The 15,404-nt window shown below is 64.9% G+C and overlaps 5 protein-coding genes across 13 annotated transcripts in view; 2 read left to right on the forward strand and 3 right to left on the reverse strand.

Annotated features, from left to right (window-relative positions):
* The window catches only part of LOC119564877 (immunoglobulin superfamily member 1-like), a 967,916-nt gene that overhangs the window by 702,911 nt on the left and 249,601 nt on the right, over positions 1-15,404 (forward strand). The gene's annotated exons all lie outside the window — the stretch shown is intronic.
* LOC119564866 (immunoglobulin superfamily member 1) overlaps positions 1-15,404 on the reverse strand; it is a 999,687-nt gene that overhangs the window by 491,677 nt on the left and 492,606 nt on the right. The gene's annotated exons all lie outside the window — the stretch shown is intronic.
* The window catches only part of LOC119564865 (immunoglobulin superfamily member 1), a 798,058-nt gene that overhangs the window by 348,927 nt on the left and 433,727 nt on the right, over positions 1-15,404 (reverse strand). The window lies entirely within an intron of this gene.
* Positions 1,062-6,856, forward strand: TMEM143 (transmembrane protein 143). 4 transcript variants are annotated; one of them, XM_037888281.2, is made up of 8 exons: positions 1,062-1,240; positions 1,885-2,080; positions 2,488-2,595; positions 3,067-3,261; positions 3,744-3,877; positions 4,292-4,571; positions 5,084-5,273; positions 5,563-6,856. In XM_037888281.2, the coding sequence occupies exons 1-8, from the start codon at positions 1,134-1,136 to the stop codon at positions 5,721-5,723; spliced, it is 1,371 nt and encodes a 456-aa protein (XP_037744209.1). In that variant the 5' UTR covers positions 1,062-1,133; the 3' UTR covers positions 5,724-6,856. The 4 variants fall into 4 exon arrangements, with proteins under 4 accessions (XP_037744209.1, XP_037744210.1, XP_037744211.1 ...); XM_037888282.2 differs by having other exon boundaries at positions 1,062-1,204; XM_037888283.2 differs by lacking the exon at positions 5,084-5,273.
* EMP3 (epithelial membrane protein 3) lies at positions 7,150-14,284 on the reverse strand. The gene is made up of 5 exons (XM_037888319.2): positions 14,133-14,284; positions 9,740-9,825; positions 9,370-9,472; positions 8,493-8,633; positions 7,150-8,111 (listed from the first exon to the last, which is right to left on the reverse strand). The coding sequence occupies exons 2-5, from the start codon at positions 9,815-9,817 to the stop codon at positions 7,942-7,944; spliced, it is 492 nt and encodes a 163-aa protein (XP_037744247.1). The 5' UTR covers positions 9,818-9,825; positions 14,133-14,284; the 3' UTR covers positions 7,150-7,941.

The following is a 15,404-nucleotide window of genomic DNA, read 5'->3' on the forward strand; positions in this document are numbered from 1 at the left end:
CGGTGCTGCCACCCCGCATCCGGCCACCTCTGAACCCTGCGCGGCGGCCAAGACTCCCTCGGTGCTGCCACCCCGCAACCGGCCACCTCTGAACCCTGCGCGGCGGCCAAGACTCCCTCGGTGCTGCCACCCCGCAACCGGCCACCTCTGAACCCTGCGCGGCGGCCAAGACTCCCTCGGTGCTGCCACCCCGCAACCGGCCACCTCTGAACCCTGCGCGGCGGCCAAGACTCCCTCGGTGCTGCCACCCCGCAACCGGCCACCTCTGAACCCTGCGCGGCGGCCAAGACTCCCTCGGTGCTGCCACCCCGCAACCGGCCACCTCTGAACCCTGCGCGGCGGCCAAGACTCCCTCGGTGCTGCCACCCCGCAACCGGCGACCTCTGAACCCTGCGCGGCGGCCAAGACTCCCTCGGTGCTGCCACCCCGCAACCGGCCACCTCTGAACCCTGCGCGGCGGCCAAGACTCCCTCGGTGCTGCCACCCCGCATCCGGCCACCTCTGAACCCTGCGCGGCGGCCAAGACTCCCTCGGTGCTGCCACCCCGCATCCGGCCACCTCTGAACCCTGCGCGGCGGCCAAGACTCCCTCGGTGCTGCCACCCCGCAACCGGCGACCTCTGAACCCTGCGCGGCGGCCAAGACTCCCTCGGTGCTGCCACCCCGCAACCGGCCACCTCTGAACCCTGCGCGGCGGCCAAGACTCCCTCGGTGCTGCCACCCCGCAACCGGCCACCTCTGAACCCTGCGCGGCGGCCAAGACTCCCTCGGTGCTGCCACCCCGCAACCGGCGACCTCTGAACCCTGCGCGGCGGCCAAGACTCCCTCGGTGCTGCCACCCCGCAACCGGCGACCTCTGAACCCTGCGCGGCGGCCAAGACTCCCTCGGTGCTGCCACCCCGCAACCGGCCACCTCTGAACCCTGCGCGGCAGCCAAGACTCCCTCGGTGCTGCCACCCCGCATCCGGCCACCTTTGAACCCTGCACCCACGGCTGGCGACCTTTGAACCTTGCACAGCAGCCAAGTCAACTTTGCTGCCCCGGGGCGGGCGACCTTTGAACTCTCCAGGGGTTACCTCCCCCACCCCAGATTCTGCAGCCCCACCTTCTTCTCTGCTCGGACAGTGGGTTTAAATGGTGCCATGGAAGAATCTGAAGAGTCTCCCAAGACCTGACTCCTGGGAACGGACGCAACAGAGAAACAGGCTCGCACTGGCCAGGGATATGGCCGCTGGGCGGCGGTGGGTGGTTTGGGAAGGGGGCATGGTGCCTTTCCCCTCTAGGGGGCACCAGCTCCTTTCTGGTCCCAGAGCGGAGGACTGGCCAGCTCAGTGGGGCAGGGGATGGGACACAGGGCCTTTCCTTTCCAGGGAGTGCTGGCTGTCATCTGGCCCTAGGGCGAGAGACTGGCTGGTTCATGGGGGGCAGAGAATGGGACATGGGGCCTGCCTCTTCCATGGGGGTGCTGGTTCCCCTCTCTCAGAAACCGAGTGCTAAAAGTCATTCTCATCTGACCTCTGCTTGCTGGGCCCATGTGTGAACTGAGTGGCTGGGTCTCAGCCCAGTTCCTGGGCGAGGGGTCCCTGAATAAACAGCCCCCATGCCCAACCCCAGAGAGGCTGTATCTCACCACCAAGCAAGAGGTTGCTGTATAAACAGCTGCTGTGCCCCACCCCAGAGGGGCCGCATCTCAGCGCTGGGCAAGGTGGTACCCTTACAAACAGCCCCTGTGCCTGCATCTCAGTGCCTGGCAAGGGATCCCTGTATAAATGGACCCCGTGACCGGCAGTTTGACTGAGGACTGAGCTGGCCACGGAGCTGGAGCTGCTCGCTGCAGGGCTATGGCGGCTGTGTTCTGTTGGGCTGATGCCTCCCTCTCTTGCAGGATGCTGGGTGTGGCCTGGGCCACCTTGGGGACGGGGGTGCTGGGGCTGCCCTGCCGCAGCATGGCCTCCCTCGCCTCCCGGATGGCAGCGTACCGGAGGATGTGGAAGCCTGTGGAGCCCCAGGGGTGGGCTGAGCAGTACAGGGAGCGGTTCATCCCCTTCTCCAAGGGGCAGCTGGTCAGCAGCCTTCTCAAGGTACAGGGCGCTCCCCGGGGGGCCACAAATCGAAGCAGGGCCAGGCTGGGGCAGCACGCAGAGGGGAGACCATTGGGAAACACCTGGCGAGAGCAGGGTGGGTGACTTGGTACAGGGCAATCCCCTCCGAGTCAGAGCCGATCTCACCCCAGAGGGGTCGCATCTCAAGGTGGGGGCAAGGGGGCCCTGTATAAAGTGCCCCGCCCCAGAGGCGGTCGCAGCTCAGTGTCGGGCAAGGGGGCTCTATATAAACAGCCATAATGCTCCACCCCAGAGGCGCCTGCCTCTCAATTAGGCGGTTGGAGCAACATAGGAGATGGCTCTCACACACAGCACAGGATATGCCTCTGAGACCCAGGGATGCTGGTTCCTGGTGAATCCACACTTGGCGCTAACTGTCCCTCCAGGAGTTCCACTCTTCCAGTGACGCCGAGCGCGCCTCCTTCTTGGCCTTCGTGGCACGAGTGGACTCTTCCCTCCTGCATCACTACCATTCTCTCCTGGGGCACTTGCAGGTAAGGTGTCAGCTGCACGGCGTCCCCTTTGGAAATAGCTAAGCCAGGCTGAGGTTCGGATGGGAGCCGGTGAAAGAAAACACGGTGGGTAAGGGATACTCTCCACTGACAGTCAGCGCTGGCCCCAGGGCAGCCCTAGGGGGTCTGTGCTGCTGGGAGCAGGGCAGGGGCTCAATAGGGGGGCTCACTTGTGGATTTTCTCTATAAACAGTCTCTTTGCTCCACCCCAGAGGCAGCCGCATCTCAGCCCTGGGTGAGGGATCGCTGTATAAGCAGACCCTGCTCCCCACCCCAGAGTTGGCTGCATCTCAGCACCGGGTGAGAGCCCATGTATAAACAGCCGCAGCACTCGACCCTAGGGTTGGCAGCATCTCAGTGTGGAGTGAACAGATCCCTTCTCAGACATGGTGCTGTGGGATCCTTGGGGCTGGGTGTCCCATACAGACGTACCTTCCTGCTGCCCCTCCACAGGCTCTCTACGACCCCATTAACCCCGACCGGGACACCCTGCCAGAATTGGCTCTGAGTGACACCGAGCGCCTGGCTAAGGAGCGGCAGGTCCTGGCTGAGTTGGAACCGGTGCTGGATCAGGCCAACTTCAACAGTCTGTCGGAGGATGCCCTGGCCTACGCCCTCATCGTGCATCACCCTCAGGATGATGTCCAGGTGCGGCCACCTCTGGGGAGGGGAGTGGCCCATCCGGCACTGCCCCAGTATAACGCTTCGGAAAAGCTAATTCCTTTCTGCCCCGATCCCATGCCCTGCTACTGAGCCAGCAGGCCTCTTGCCCCCTGCAACTGCCTCTCCCTTGGTTACCACTTCGGGACAGACCCTCCTGCCTGCCTATAATCCCATCAGGTATACAAGATTTCCCTTCTCTCCCTGAGCTGTGCAATGAAAAAGCCCTATTCCCCACCCCAGAGGCAGCTGCATCTCAACAACAGGCCAGGGGTCCCTGTATAAACAGCCCCCACGCACCACCCCAGAGGAGCCACGTCTCCACACCTGGCAAAGGGTCCCCATATAACCAGCTCTTGTGGCCCTCCCCAGAAGTGGCCGCATTCGAGGGCTGGTTGTGTTGGGAGGACCCAGGTTTAGCAACCCATCCCATTGTGTGTTGCGGCTATATGTTCCCCTTTGTTCCCCAGGTTTCAGTGAACTTGGATCAGTATGAGTACATCCGGTTCTGGGCCCTCGGCCAGCGTGTTGGAGTCCTCCCAATTAAATCCACGCTGGGGCCCCGGAAGGGGCTGTTCAGCACGGCCCGGACCCCCGTGGAAAGGCAAGGACACCCCCTCTTCTTACCCTCCAGCCAGGATCTCTAGGAGCAGAATGGCTTGGGGGCGCTGTGCTGTGGGAATGGGGCAGGGGACTCAATATGGGGCGCTCTCCCCTGGCAGTCAGCATTCGCGCCAAAGCCCCAGGGCGGTGCTAGGGGGCGCTGTGCTGCTAGGGCCTCAGTAGGGGGTGCTGTCCCCTCACAGTCAAAGTTGACCCCAGTGCCCCAGGAGTGAAGTGGGGGGCTCAGTAGGGGGTGCTCTCCTCCAGCAACCAGTGCTGGCCCCAGGGATCCATCCAGGCTCTTGACCTCCCTTCCCTGCCTCTGTCAGTCGTGGCCTGAACCATGATCTAGGGGGCTGCACCCGCAGTGCCTGGCCCTAGATCCCACCCTGCTGACGGTGCTGCCCACCCCTAGGCATTATTTCAAGCGGGTGCTGGTGGCGGCCCGGCCCAGGAACGCCCACCTGGTGCTGAAGTGCTTTAAGGACATCCCCTTGGAGGCGCTGGAGCAGCTGCTGCCGGGCGTGAGGATCCGCACGTCCATCTTCTACAAGACGCTGCTGAATGTCATGCTGGTGGTGAGCGGGCTGGTCCTCTTCGTCAATGTTGGCATGGTGGTGCTGTCCGACCTCAAGATCGGCACCAGCTTCCTGCTGCTCTGCTTCGCCGCCTTCATGTCCTTCCGCGCCTGGAAGGTAGGTGCCTCTGGTGAGGTCGGGGCCGCTGAGACCCCTGGGAGGGAGGTTGGGGCCCCCGTCGCACCGGGCGCTGCGCAGACCCCCCCTTCCGGCCGAGATTGGGGGCTCCTGTCGTGCCATGCGGACCCCATTGTGCTGGGTCCTGTGTATTCTCATAGAAATAGGTCCTGCACCAAAGAGCTCACAATTTAATTAGACAAGGGAGAGGGGAAACTGAGGCACAGATTGACTAATTGAGTTGACAGCGTCCCACAGCAGGTCAGGGGTCGAGCTGGGAAGAGCACCCAGGGCTCCAGTGCCCTACCCATGAGACCACATGGCCTGAAGGCTCCCCTCGGCATCTGAATGGAACCACCAAGTTGCCAGGCCTTGGTGCTGCAGCTACTCTCCTCCCAGAATTAGGAGATCGAACCCAGGAGTCCGGGCTCCCTGCTGTAACCACTAGACCCCCCCCCCCCCCCAAGCAGGGGATAGGACCCAGGCATCCTGACCCTGTGCTCCCCGCTCAGGTGTTCAGGCAACGGCGGAACATCCACTCCCTGGAGCTGGCGCACATGCTGTATTACCGCAGCACCTCCAACAACTCGGAGCTGCTGGGGGCGCTGGTGCTGCGGGCCCAGGAGGAGCATGCCAAGGAGCTGATCCTGGCACACAGCTTCCTGCGCCGGCAGCCAGCCCGGCCCCCGCACGGCCTCGCAGGTAGGGACCAGGGAGGCAGGGCTGAGAGATGGAGTCTCCCCAGCAGGGGGGCTCTCTCACTCAGGAGGGCAGGGCTGAGAGGAAGTGTCTCCCCATCAGGTTGGAGGGACCCCAGGGCTGAGAGTGTGTGTGGGTCTCCCCAGCAGGGGGTGCTCTCAAGCGGGGGCAGAGCTGAAGGGGGGGGGTTCCCCAGCAGGGGGCACTCTCATGGGTGTCAGGGCTGACAGTGGGGCGGTTCCCCAGCAGGGGGTGCTCTCCTCAGGGTGACCCAGGTCTCCTCTCTCCCCAGACCCTGAGACTCTGGCTGGCCTTCAGGAGCACGTCCAGTCGTGGCTGCGGCTCCACTCGGGCCTGGAAGTCTCCTTCTGTGCCGACCGCGCCTGCCGGCACCTGCTCAACCTAGAGGGGGGGCACCGGGCCGATCCTGCCATGGCCCCTGGGTCCCACTGATGCCCCCTGGCCGTTTGCAGCGTGGGCACCTCCAATCCCTCCTCCCGGCTATGCTACAGCCGCTCTGGGAGGAAGGGCAGGGACAGCACTGGAGGGGGGGCCCCTATGGAGCATGCAACACCCAGGAAGGGGAGGAGAACTGAGCCCCCCCCCCATGCGCACACACTCTGAGCATGTTCCTGGTGCCTTCTGGGAGTCCCGCCAACTCCCATGCTTGGCATGGCCCTGCCGTTACCCAGCTACTGCCAGGGCTGGATTGCTGGGTCGTTAACCCCCTCTGGGCTGCCTGGTGCCCGAGGGGTTCTGTTGGCCACCGTTCAAGAAGGATGCGTGGACGTTGGCAGGGGAGCGCCGGCTCATTGACACCAATGGGTCAAAGGCTATTCAGCCGGGAGGGCTCTGGCCCCATTACAGCCCCTCCCCCCATCTCCCACAAGGGATTTGGACCCTGGATTTCCCTTCTCTTTGGCAGAAAGAGAGTGCCCAAAGGCCACCCGGCCAAACCCTCCCTGCTGTGCCCGGACCCCAGCACTGGCTGCCCATGGCGCATGGATTTGCACCCAGCGCCTCTCTGGGAGCGAGTGTCCGCACTGCTGTGAGAGGAGCGGGATTGGCCCACCCGACCCGAGCCAGTGCAGAATTCAGGCCATGAAGGGCATGCAGAATTCAGGCCGTGATTTCCGACGGACCGGCCGGTTGGCAGGGGCTGCTTCGCTCTGGCTCCTCCCATGATTTCCTCTGCTGCTCATTTTCACAGCGCCTGGCCTCGATTTATGTGTGAGAAAGGGACTTTCGGGCAGGAGTGGAAGAACACTGGGCCTCCTCCCCCCAAATGAAAGCACTTTAGTTGCCACGGGTGGGACTGCTCGCAGCACACCTCCCATTGCGCCAGGGCCAGTTCACGCCTGCGGGGGAGCTGGCCACATTGACTCCGGGCTAGTCAGGCTCCAAGCCAGCACCTTTCCCTAGAGGGGGGGGAGAGAACCCAGGAGTCCTGGCTCCCAGCCCCGGATGAGCGAAGATAAAATGTCTTAGCCTTAGGAGCCCAGCTTTATTCCCCGGCCTGAAAGCCTCTCTGCGGGGAAGGGAGTTCCTACTGTATTTGCAGTGCAATAAAGAGGTTTGTTGTTTGATCCCTGCTCTCTGCCCCCAGCCCTGATCTTCGCAGGGCATGCCAGCCTGGGGGCAAATCCGCTACATTCCCTCCCCCCCAGCACAGGGTGATTTCCACCCCCATCGGGCAGCCTAGAGAGTTGGTGTGGCTGGGGGGCAGGTGCGTAGCCCGGCCCTACCCACAATCCCTTTCTCCTGGAGGGAGATGGTCACACAGGGGTGTTTGTGGCTCTGCCACAACTCGCTTGGCCCGGCTGTACCCACAATCCCTTGCTCCAGGCAAAAGTGCCGTCAAAGCCACCAGGCGGGTAGATAAGGTCACTTTTTTATTGTCCAAACGTATAAATGATGGAGCCCAGGCACGGGGCTGGACAGAAGCCGTGCACTGAGGTGCTGCCAAAGGAAGGCTCCCCATAGCCCCGTGGGAGCCCAGAAATCCCCGCCTTGGGGAAGAAGGGGTATCCCTTCCCTGGGACCACCCCTCTGGTGCCTACCTCCTTCCTGAGGAGCGAAGGGTGCAGCACTGTGGAACTGCCACCTGTCAAGGAGGGGTGGACCCCACATTTATAAGCCATGTTCTGGACCAGGGGCTGTGGCTTGGCTAAGCCCTGCCCCCCATCTCTGCCAGCCATGGGCAAGGGGTGTGACCCCCCCCCCGATTTCTATGTGATGTTCAGGGGCGTGGCACCCAGATTTGTAAGGCATGGCCACGGGCCCCATCCCCAGCATGTTCAGCAAGATGATTGGACAGTGTCACCCCAGCCGGGGGGATCCTCTCCATGACCAGGGGAATGGCTGGGGTTGTCCCACCCACAACAGGCTGGGGAACAGGGGATGGCCAGGGGGCCTTGTCATGGGGGCAGGAGGGAGCCCTGGCCATGGGTGGGAGGAGAGCAGGTGCCCATGCAGAGGGGGACCCGACCCTGGGTGCCCCGGCACAGGCAAGGCGAAGGGAGCTGGGTGTGGCCAGGACAGGCTCCAGGGCTCCAGTGGTGTGTGACAGCCAGGCTGCCCTGGGCCAGGGGGAAGGGATCAGCCCATGAGGATGACTCCCCCACCCCAGCATGGGCCATGGTCATGTGCCCCCCCACAATGGGGGCAGGGGTCACTCCCTCTTGCGGAGGTGGATGTACATGATGCCACTGAGCAGCGCCAGGGGGAAGGCCAGCCAGGCCAGCACGAAGCAGTAGCCGAAGGAGCCGCCCGGCTGCCGGTGGTGGTGGAATTTGCTCACGTGGATGGCGTAGATCAAGGCGGCCGTGAACACCGAGAGACCTGCACCGGGGGTTAGGGGGGGACAACAGAGAGAGGAGGGGTGAGGGGCAGCTTCAGGCCAGAGCAGCCAGGCCTCCTGACTCCCAGCCCACCCCCACTAACCACTAGCCCCCACTCCCCTCCCAGAGCCGGGAATAGAACCCAGGAGTCCTAGTTCCCAGCCCCCACCTTCTAACCACTAGCCCCCACTCCCCTCCCAGAGCCAGGGATAGAACCCAGGAGTCCTGGCTCCCGGCTCCCCCCACCACATTGACACCACTAGACCCAACTCCCCTCCCAGAGCTGGGGAGAAAAGTGGTGCTGTGACACGGCCCCCCTGGGGCAGGGTGCGGGGGCTGGTTACACAGGGCCCCCTCGCATGGCGCGGGGCTGGGCACTCACAGGCCAAGAGCTGGCAGACGCCGGTGGCGTAGAAGAGCCCCCCGCGCTCCATGGTGTAGAGCTGGTACATGAAGAGGATGAAGGCGAAGCTGGAGAAGAGCAGAGCCAGGACCATGAGGGCTTGGACGGCATGGAGCCACTCTGGGGACCGAGGAACAGCCGCTGGTGAGACCACAGACCCTCGCTCGGACGTGGCCCCTCTGGGGTAAGGTGCGGGGGCTGGGTATACAGGGACCCCTTGCCCGGTGCCAGGATGTGGCCCCTCTGGGGTGGGGCACGTGGGCCGGGTATACAGGACCCCCCCCCCCGGTGCTGGGACGCAGCCCCTCTGGGGTGGGACACGGGGGCTGTGTTGTTTAGGGACCCCCCCCGGCGCTGGGACGTGGCCCCTCTGGGGTGGGGTGTGAGGGCTGGGTATAGGGGGACCCCTCACCCAGTGCTGGGATGCAGCCCCTCTGGGGTGGGACACGGGGGCTGTGTTGTTTAGGGACCCCCCCCGGCGCTGGGACGTGGCCCCTCTGGGGTGGGGTGTGAGGGCTGGGTATAGGGGGACCCCTCACCCAGTGCTGGGACGCAGCCCCTCTGGGGTGGGACACGGGGGCTGTGTGTTTAGGGACTCCCCCCCCCCCCCCCCGGCGCTGGGATGTGGCCCCTCTGGGGTGGGGCACGAGGGCTGGGTATATGGGGACCCCTCGCCCGGCACAGAGATGCAGCCCCTCTGGAGTGTGGTGCGGCTGGCCCAGAGTATCTGGGACCACCCCATCCTGTCATTGCCCCCTGGCATTCCCCTACCATCCCCTTCATGCTTACCACCCCCTTCCCCCCATCCCAGAACAACCCCCGCCATTCCCTGCCCCGCTCCGGGACCCCCACTCACGGCTGTCGGCAACAGAGGCGCACACCCAGCTCTGGGTGGTGTTGTCGTACAGACAGTCGTACCACAGATTGACGGTCTCATCATCCGGCAGCACCCACCACGACTGGGGGGACAAGGGGGTTAGCACAGGGCCCTAAGATGGCCTCCCCTCCCCCTGCCTGGGGACTTGGGCCAGGGCACCTGGATTCTCTCCCTGGCTCTGGGAGGGGAGTGGGGGCTGGTGGTTAGAGCAGGGAAGCTGGGAGCCAGGACTCCTGGGTTCTCTCCCTGGCTCTGGGAGGGGAGTGGGGGTTGGTGATTAGAGCAGGGAAGCTGGGAGCCAGGACTCCTGGGTTCTCTGCCTGGCGTGGGGGGGGGGGGGGCATCTCACCTTGTCCAGAGTGGCAACGAAGAGCAGCACGAGGATGAGGACGTGCAGGCCCGTGATGGCAAAGAGGAGGAAGCTCATGGCGAGTGCTGGGGGGGGTTCAGAGATAGCGGGTGTCAATGGGGAACGTGCCCATGCCCAAACACCTCCTGAGGCCTGGGCCAGATCCTCACACCCCCCCTCGTCAGGACATCCCCCAGGCCTTCCCCCACAAACCAGCCAGGAGCCAGCCCACACCCCTGTGCCCCCGGATTCCTGGTTACCCCCCAGTCCTTCCGCGCCCCCCTCCCCGGTCTCCCGCTCGTCTCCACGCACTTCCTGGTTCCAATCCAAAGGGGAAGACTAACTCTGAGGCGGGAAGTTCCCAGCACCCCCCCCCCCAGGCACCGTCCCGCCCCGAATCTCTGACTCCACTCCCCACCCCCCATGCACACACACAAACATCCCTCTGTCCCAGCCTCCCCTAATGGGTTCCAGATGCTCCAGGATCATGTGAGTGCTGGGTGTGGGGCTGGATTGACCCCCCACTCCCTTCCCAGAGCCAGGCAGAGAACCCAGGAGTCCTGGCTCCCAGCCTCCCCATTTACCAGATGGCAGGGCGGGATACCGGGGTAGATGGGCCCGGAGGTCTGATCCGGGGGGCAGGGAGGGGGTGGGATATCAGGGAAGATGGGCCCAGAGGTCTGATCTGGTGGGCAGGGAGGGGGTGGTATACTGGGGTAGATGGGACCGGGGATCTGATCTGGTGGGCAGGGAGGGGGCGGGATACTGGGTAGATGGGCCTATCAATTTAGCACTGAATATTTCGTCCTACTCAGGAATTCCCAATTTGTTCCTGGCCTCTCAGCTGGGGCATGTGGGAATCCTGCCCTCCCCCCCGGCTCCATCAGCCTCTGGGGTTGGGTTCAGGCCAGCTCCCCCCACCCCATGTTTCCATGTAGGATGGCACTTTACACGGGGACCCCTCACCCGGTGCTGAGACACAGCCACTCTGGGGTGGGGGGTGGGGTTTGGGTATACAGGGACCCCCCGCCGGTGAATTGAGGCAGGCCAAAATGAATCAGCTGGGACTGTGGCAGGGTTCACCCTTCAGTTTGTGGGGGAAATAGGGAATATTTACAGAGAATAGCCTCAGTATTACAGCTCCTTTCAAACATGCTGCATCCGTGAGCACAGCACCCCCTAGAGTCTGTGCTGACTGGGGAGAGTGCCCCCTGCTGAGCCCCCCTCCCTGCTCCCCACAGCCCAGCGCCCCCTGCTGAGCCCCCCGTCCTGGTCCCTGCAGCCCAGCGCCCCCTCCTGAGCCCCCCGCCCCACTCCCCGCAGCCCAGCGCCCCCTCCTGAGCCCCCCGCCCCGCTCCCCGCAGCCCAGCACCCCCCACCCTGCTCCCTGCACCACAGCGCCCCCTGCTGAGCCCCCCGCCCCGCAGCCCAGTGCCCCATGCTGAGCCCCCCGCAGCCCAGCGCCTTCTGCTGAGCCCCCCGCCCCGCTCCCCGCAGCCCAGCGCCCCCTCCTGAGCCCCCTGCCCTGCTCCCCGCAGCCCAGTGCCCCCTGCTGAGCCCCCTGCCCCAGCACCCCCTGCTGAGCCCCCTGCCCCGCTCCCTGCAACCTAGCGCCCCCTCCTGAGCCCCCCGCCCTGCTCCCCCCAGCCCAACGCCCCCTGCTGAGCCCCCCGCCCCGCTCCCCGCAGCCCAGCGCCCCCTGCTGAGCCCCCGCCCCACTCCCCGCAGCCTAGCGCCCCCTCCTGAGCCCACCGGCCCTGCTCCCCACAGCCCAACGCCCTCTGCTGAGCCCCCCACCCCAGCACTCCCTGCTGAGCCCCCCGCCCCGCTCCCCGCAGCCCAGCGCCCCCTGCTGACTCCCTGCCAGCTCCCCGCAGCCCAGCGCCCCCTCCTGAGCCCCCTGCCCTGCTCCCCGCAGCCCAGTGCCCCCTGCTGAGCCCCCTGCCCCAGCACTCCCTGCTGAGCCCCCCGCCCCGCTCCCCGCAGCCCAGCGCCCCCTGCTGACTCCCTCCCAGCTCCCTGCAGCCCAGCATCCCCTGCTGAGCCCCCCGCCCTGCTCCCTGCAGCACGGCACCCCCCATAGGGGCACTGTGGGCCACTCTGAGTCACAGTAACCCCCTCAAAGGCAGCCCCAGCCCTGCCCGGCAATGCTGGTGACCGGCCTGGCTCCCAGCCCGGGGCCGTTCAGCCACAAGTTAGTATTTTCTGTTCTAAATCAAGACACCATTGAAGAGACACAAACAACTGACCATTGATTGCAGTGGTGCTGGCCTGGGTGTGACTGGCTGCCTCACTGAACGGCTCCCATCCGGTCCCAGGGCAGGGGACAGGCTGGCTCAGGGGGGCAGGAAATGGGGCTCGGGGCCTTTCCCCTCTAGGGGGCGCCGGCTCCCATCCAGCCCCAGGGCAGGGACTGGCTGGCTCAGGGGGGCAGGGAATGGGGCTCGGGGCCTTTCCCCTCTAGGGGGCGCCGGCTCCCATCCAGCCCCAAGGCAGGGACTGGCTGGCTCAGGGGGGCAGGGAATGGGGCTCGGGGCCTTTCCCCTCTAGGGGGCGCCGGCTCCCATCCAGCCCCAAGGCAGGGACTGGCTGGCTCAGGGGGGCAGGGAATGGGGCTCGGGGCCTTTCCCCTCTAGGGGGCGCCGGCTCCCATCCAGCCCCAGTGCAGGGACTGGCTGGCTCAGGGGGGCAGCGAATGGGGCACGGGGCCTTTCCCCTCTAGGGGGCGCCAACTTCTATCCCACTGTGGGTGTCCGTTGGTCTCAGCCCAGCTCCTAGTGGGATGGGGGTCCACAGACACCAAGTAGAGCAGAATCCAAGGGCTGGATGGATCCAGAAACAGGGCCCTCTTCTGGGGCTGTGTGCACTCTGGGGGTAAGGGTTGGGTGGACTGGGGGGGTTGGTGTTCGTGGGGGAGGGGCACTGCGTGTGCTGGGGGGGGATTGGGTGGGCTGGAGAGGCACTGCGTGTGCTGGGGGGGGGAGCTGGGTGTATCTGGGGGCGCTGCGTGTGCTGGGGGGGGGATTGGGTGGGCTGGAGAGGTACTGCGTGTGCTGGGGGGGGAGCTGGGTGTACCTAGGGGCGCTGCGTGTGCTGGGAGGGATTGGGTGGGCTGGAGAGGCACTGAGTGTGCTGGGGGGGGGGATTGGGTGGGCTGGAGAGGCACTGTGTGGCGGGAGGGCTGTTGGGTGTTAAGGGGGGGCGCTGCATGTGCTGGGGTAGTTGGGTGGGGTAGGAAGGCACTGTGTGTGCTGGGGGGGGTGTTGGGTGTTAAGGGGGGGCGCTGCATGTGCTGGGGTGGTTGGGTGGGGTAGGAAGGCACTGTGTGTGCTGGGGGGGATTGGGTGGGCTGGAGGGTACTGCGTGTGCTGGGGGGGGTGTTGGGTGTTAAGGGGGGGCGCTGCATGTGCTGGGGTGGTTGGGTGGGTAGGAAGGCACTGTGTGTGCTGTGGGGGGTGTTGGGTGTTAAGGGGGGGCGCTGCATGTGCTGGGGTGGTTGGGTGGGGTAGGAAGGCACTGTGTGTGCTGGGGGGGATTGGGTGGGCTGGAGAGGTACTGCGTGTGCTGGGGGGGGTGTTGGGTGTTAAGGGGGGGCGCTGCATGTGCTGGGGTGGTTGGGTGGGTAGGAAGGCACTGTGTGTGCTGGGGGTGGTGTTGGGTGTTAAGGGGGGGCGCTGCATGTGCTGGGGTGGTTGGGTGGGGTAGGAAGGCACTGTGTGTGCTGGGGGGGATTGGGTGGGCTGGAGAGGCACTGTGTGTGCTGGGGGGGGTGTTGGGTGTTAAGGGGGGGCGCTGCATGTGCTGGGGTGGTTGGGTGGGGTAGGAAGGCATTGTGTGTGCTGGGGGGGGTGTTGGGTGGGGCGCTGCGTGTGCTGGGGGAGGGGACCTAGCTGTTTGTGGAGGGGCAGGGATGCTGTGGGCGGGAGGGGCTACCAGAGGCCGCATAGTGCCCGGGGCAGGGGTTGTTTCTTCCCCTCTAAACCGAGAGCATGGAAGTTGGGGGGGAGCAGCCAGAGCCCTGGGACCGCCCCCCCCCCCCCCCCCCGCACACAGCTAGTGCAGAACTTTTACACTCCGCAAAGAAAACGTCCAGACAGAGACAGACGGACCGACCCACAGACAGACAGAGACATCTCCCCTCCTGCAGGGTGGTAAAGGGGCAGGACCCCAGCAGGGCAGGGAGTTAAGGGGGGCAGGGGGCAGGTCCCCCAGCGGGGAGTTAAGGGAGAGAAGGTCCCGCAGCAGGGAGTCAAGGGGGGCAGGTCCCCCAGCGGGGAGTTGGAGGGGGGCAGGGAGCAGGTCCCCCCCAGGACAGAGTGAAAGGGAACAGATCCCCCCCCCAGGACAGAGTGAAAGGGGGCAGGTCCCCCCCGCTGGAGGGGGTGGGGGATACCTGGAGCTGCAGACGGGCTGGGGGGGTCTCTCCTCTTTCGCGCCGGCTGCCTCTATCCCTCTCTCTCTGCCCGTCTGAATTCTCCTCCCGCTCCCCAGCCCTACCCCTGGCAGCCGCCCCAGCAGGGAGGGGCCGGACGGGGCTGGCGTGTGTCTGGCGAAGTACAACCCCCTGGATTTCCACTCCCCCGGGGGGGGGGGGCATCCCCGAACGCAGGGGAACCCCCAGAGCGTTCCACCCCCCTCAACGTGGTAACCCCCCAGAACAATGCCCAGCATCCCCCCCCGAGACTTTGCTGCCCGCTAAAATCATTCCCCCCAAACCCCCCGCCCCAGGTAAAGTCGGGAAGCAAACTGCAGGAGTTTGTGCCCCGCCATAAAAGACCCCCCCCCAACATTTGAACAGAACCCGTAAATTTCATTCCACCACTGCTAACCCCCCCACAATGGACGGCAGATGGGAAGGGCTATGGGACACTAGCCCCCCAGGGCCAGCCAGGGACCCCAATCCTGGACAGCAAAGAGGGCAGGTTAATGGGGTCTGTGCACCCCACTTTTAAAGGGTTAATAAGATTCCCCCTCCCCTGGGCAACTGGGGCTTTCACTTCCCCATTGAGGTTTGCACAAAATAAGGAGCCCGTGCTGGGGAACCAGGAATAGAAATAAACAGCTCTTTATCTTGGGGAGTGGTTAAAACGCAGGGACGGGGGCTGGGAGCCAGCGAGTGAAATGGGATCTAGTGGTTAGAGCAGGGGGCTGGGAGCCAGGACTCCTGGGTTCTTTCCCAGCTCTGGGAGTGGAATGGGATCTAGAGCTCAGCAGTGAGCAGCAGGCAAATGCCCATGGATGCAGCTGCCCCTCCCCACCCTGGCTTGGCTGTTGTGGGGGGCCCTGGCGGCGACCCCAGGTACCTCAGGCAGAGAGCTCAAGGGGGCGGAGATGGGGCAATAGGAAAGCAGACCCATGTATCATCATCTCCGCACTCAACATCCTGTCCCCTGAACCCGCAGCCCAATCAGGCACACAGTGCCCTGGCAACAGTCATTGCAAGCAGCATGGCAACCGCTGTGATGGGACAAACACAGATGGGTGGGTGGGGTGTTGGGGTTTGGTGGTTTCCTGTGCTGGGGTGTTGCGTGGTGTGTGTGTGTGTGTGGGGGGGGGGTGACCAGAGGCCCATGAGTCACACAGCCCCCAGCAGCCCAACCCACTCCTGGGTGCATTCACGCAGCTGTACCAGCACCCTGCTCATACACCTGCCTCCCCATCTGTT

This window comes from Chelonia mydas, chromosome 23 (genome assembly GCF_015237465.2).
Source record: "Chelonia mydas isolate rCheMyd1 chromosome 23, rCheMyd1.pri.v2, whole genome shotgun sequence".
NCBI classification, from domain to species: Eukaryota; Metazoa; Chordata; order Testudines; family Cheloniidae; genus Chelonia; species Chelonia mydas.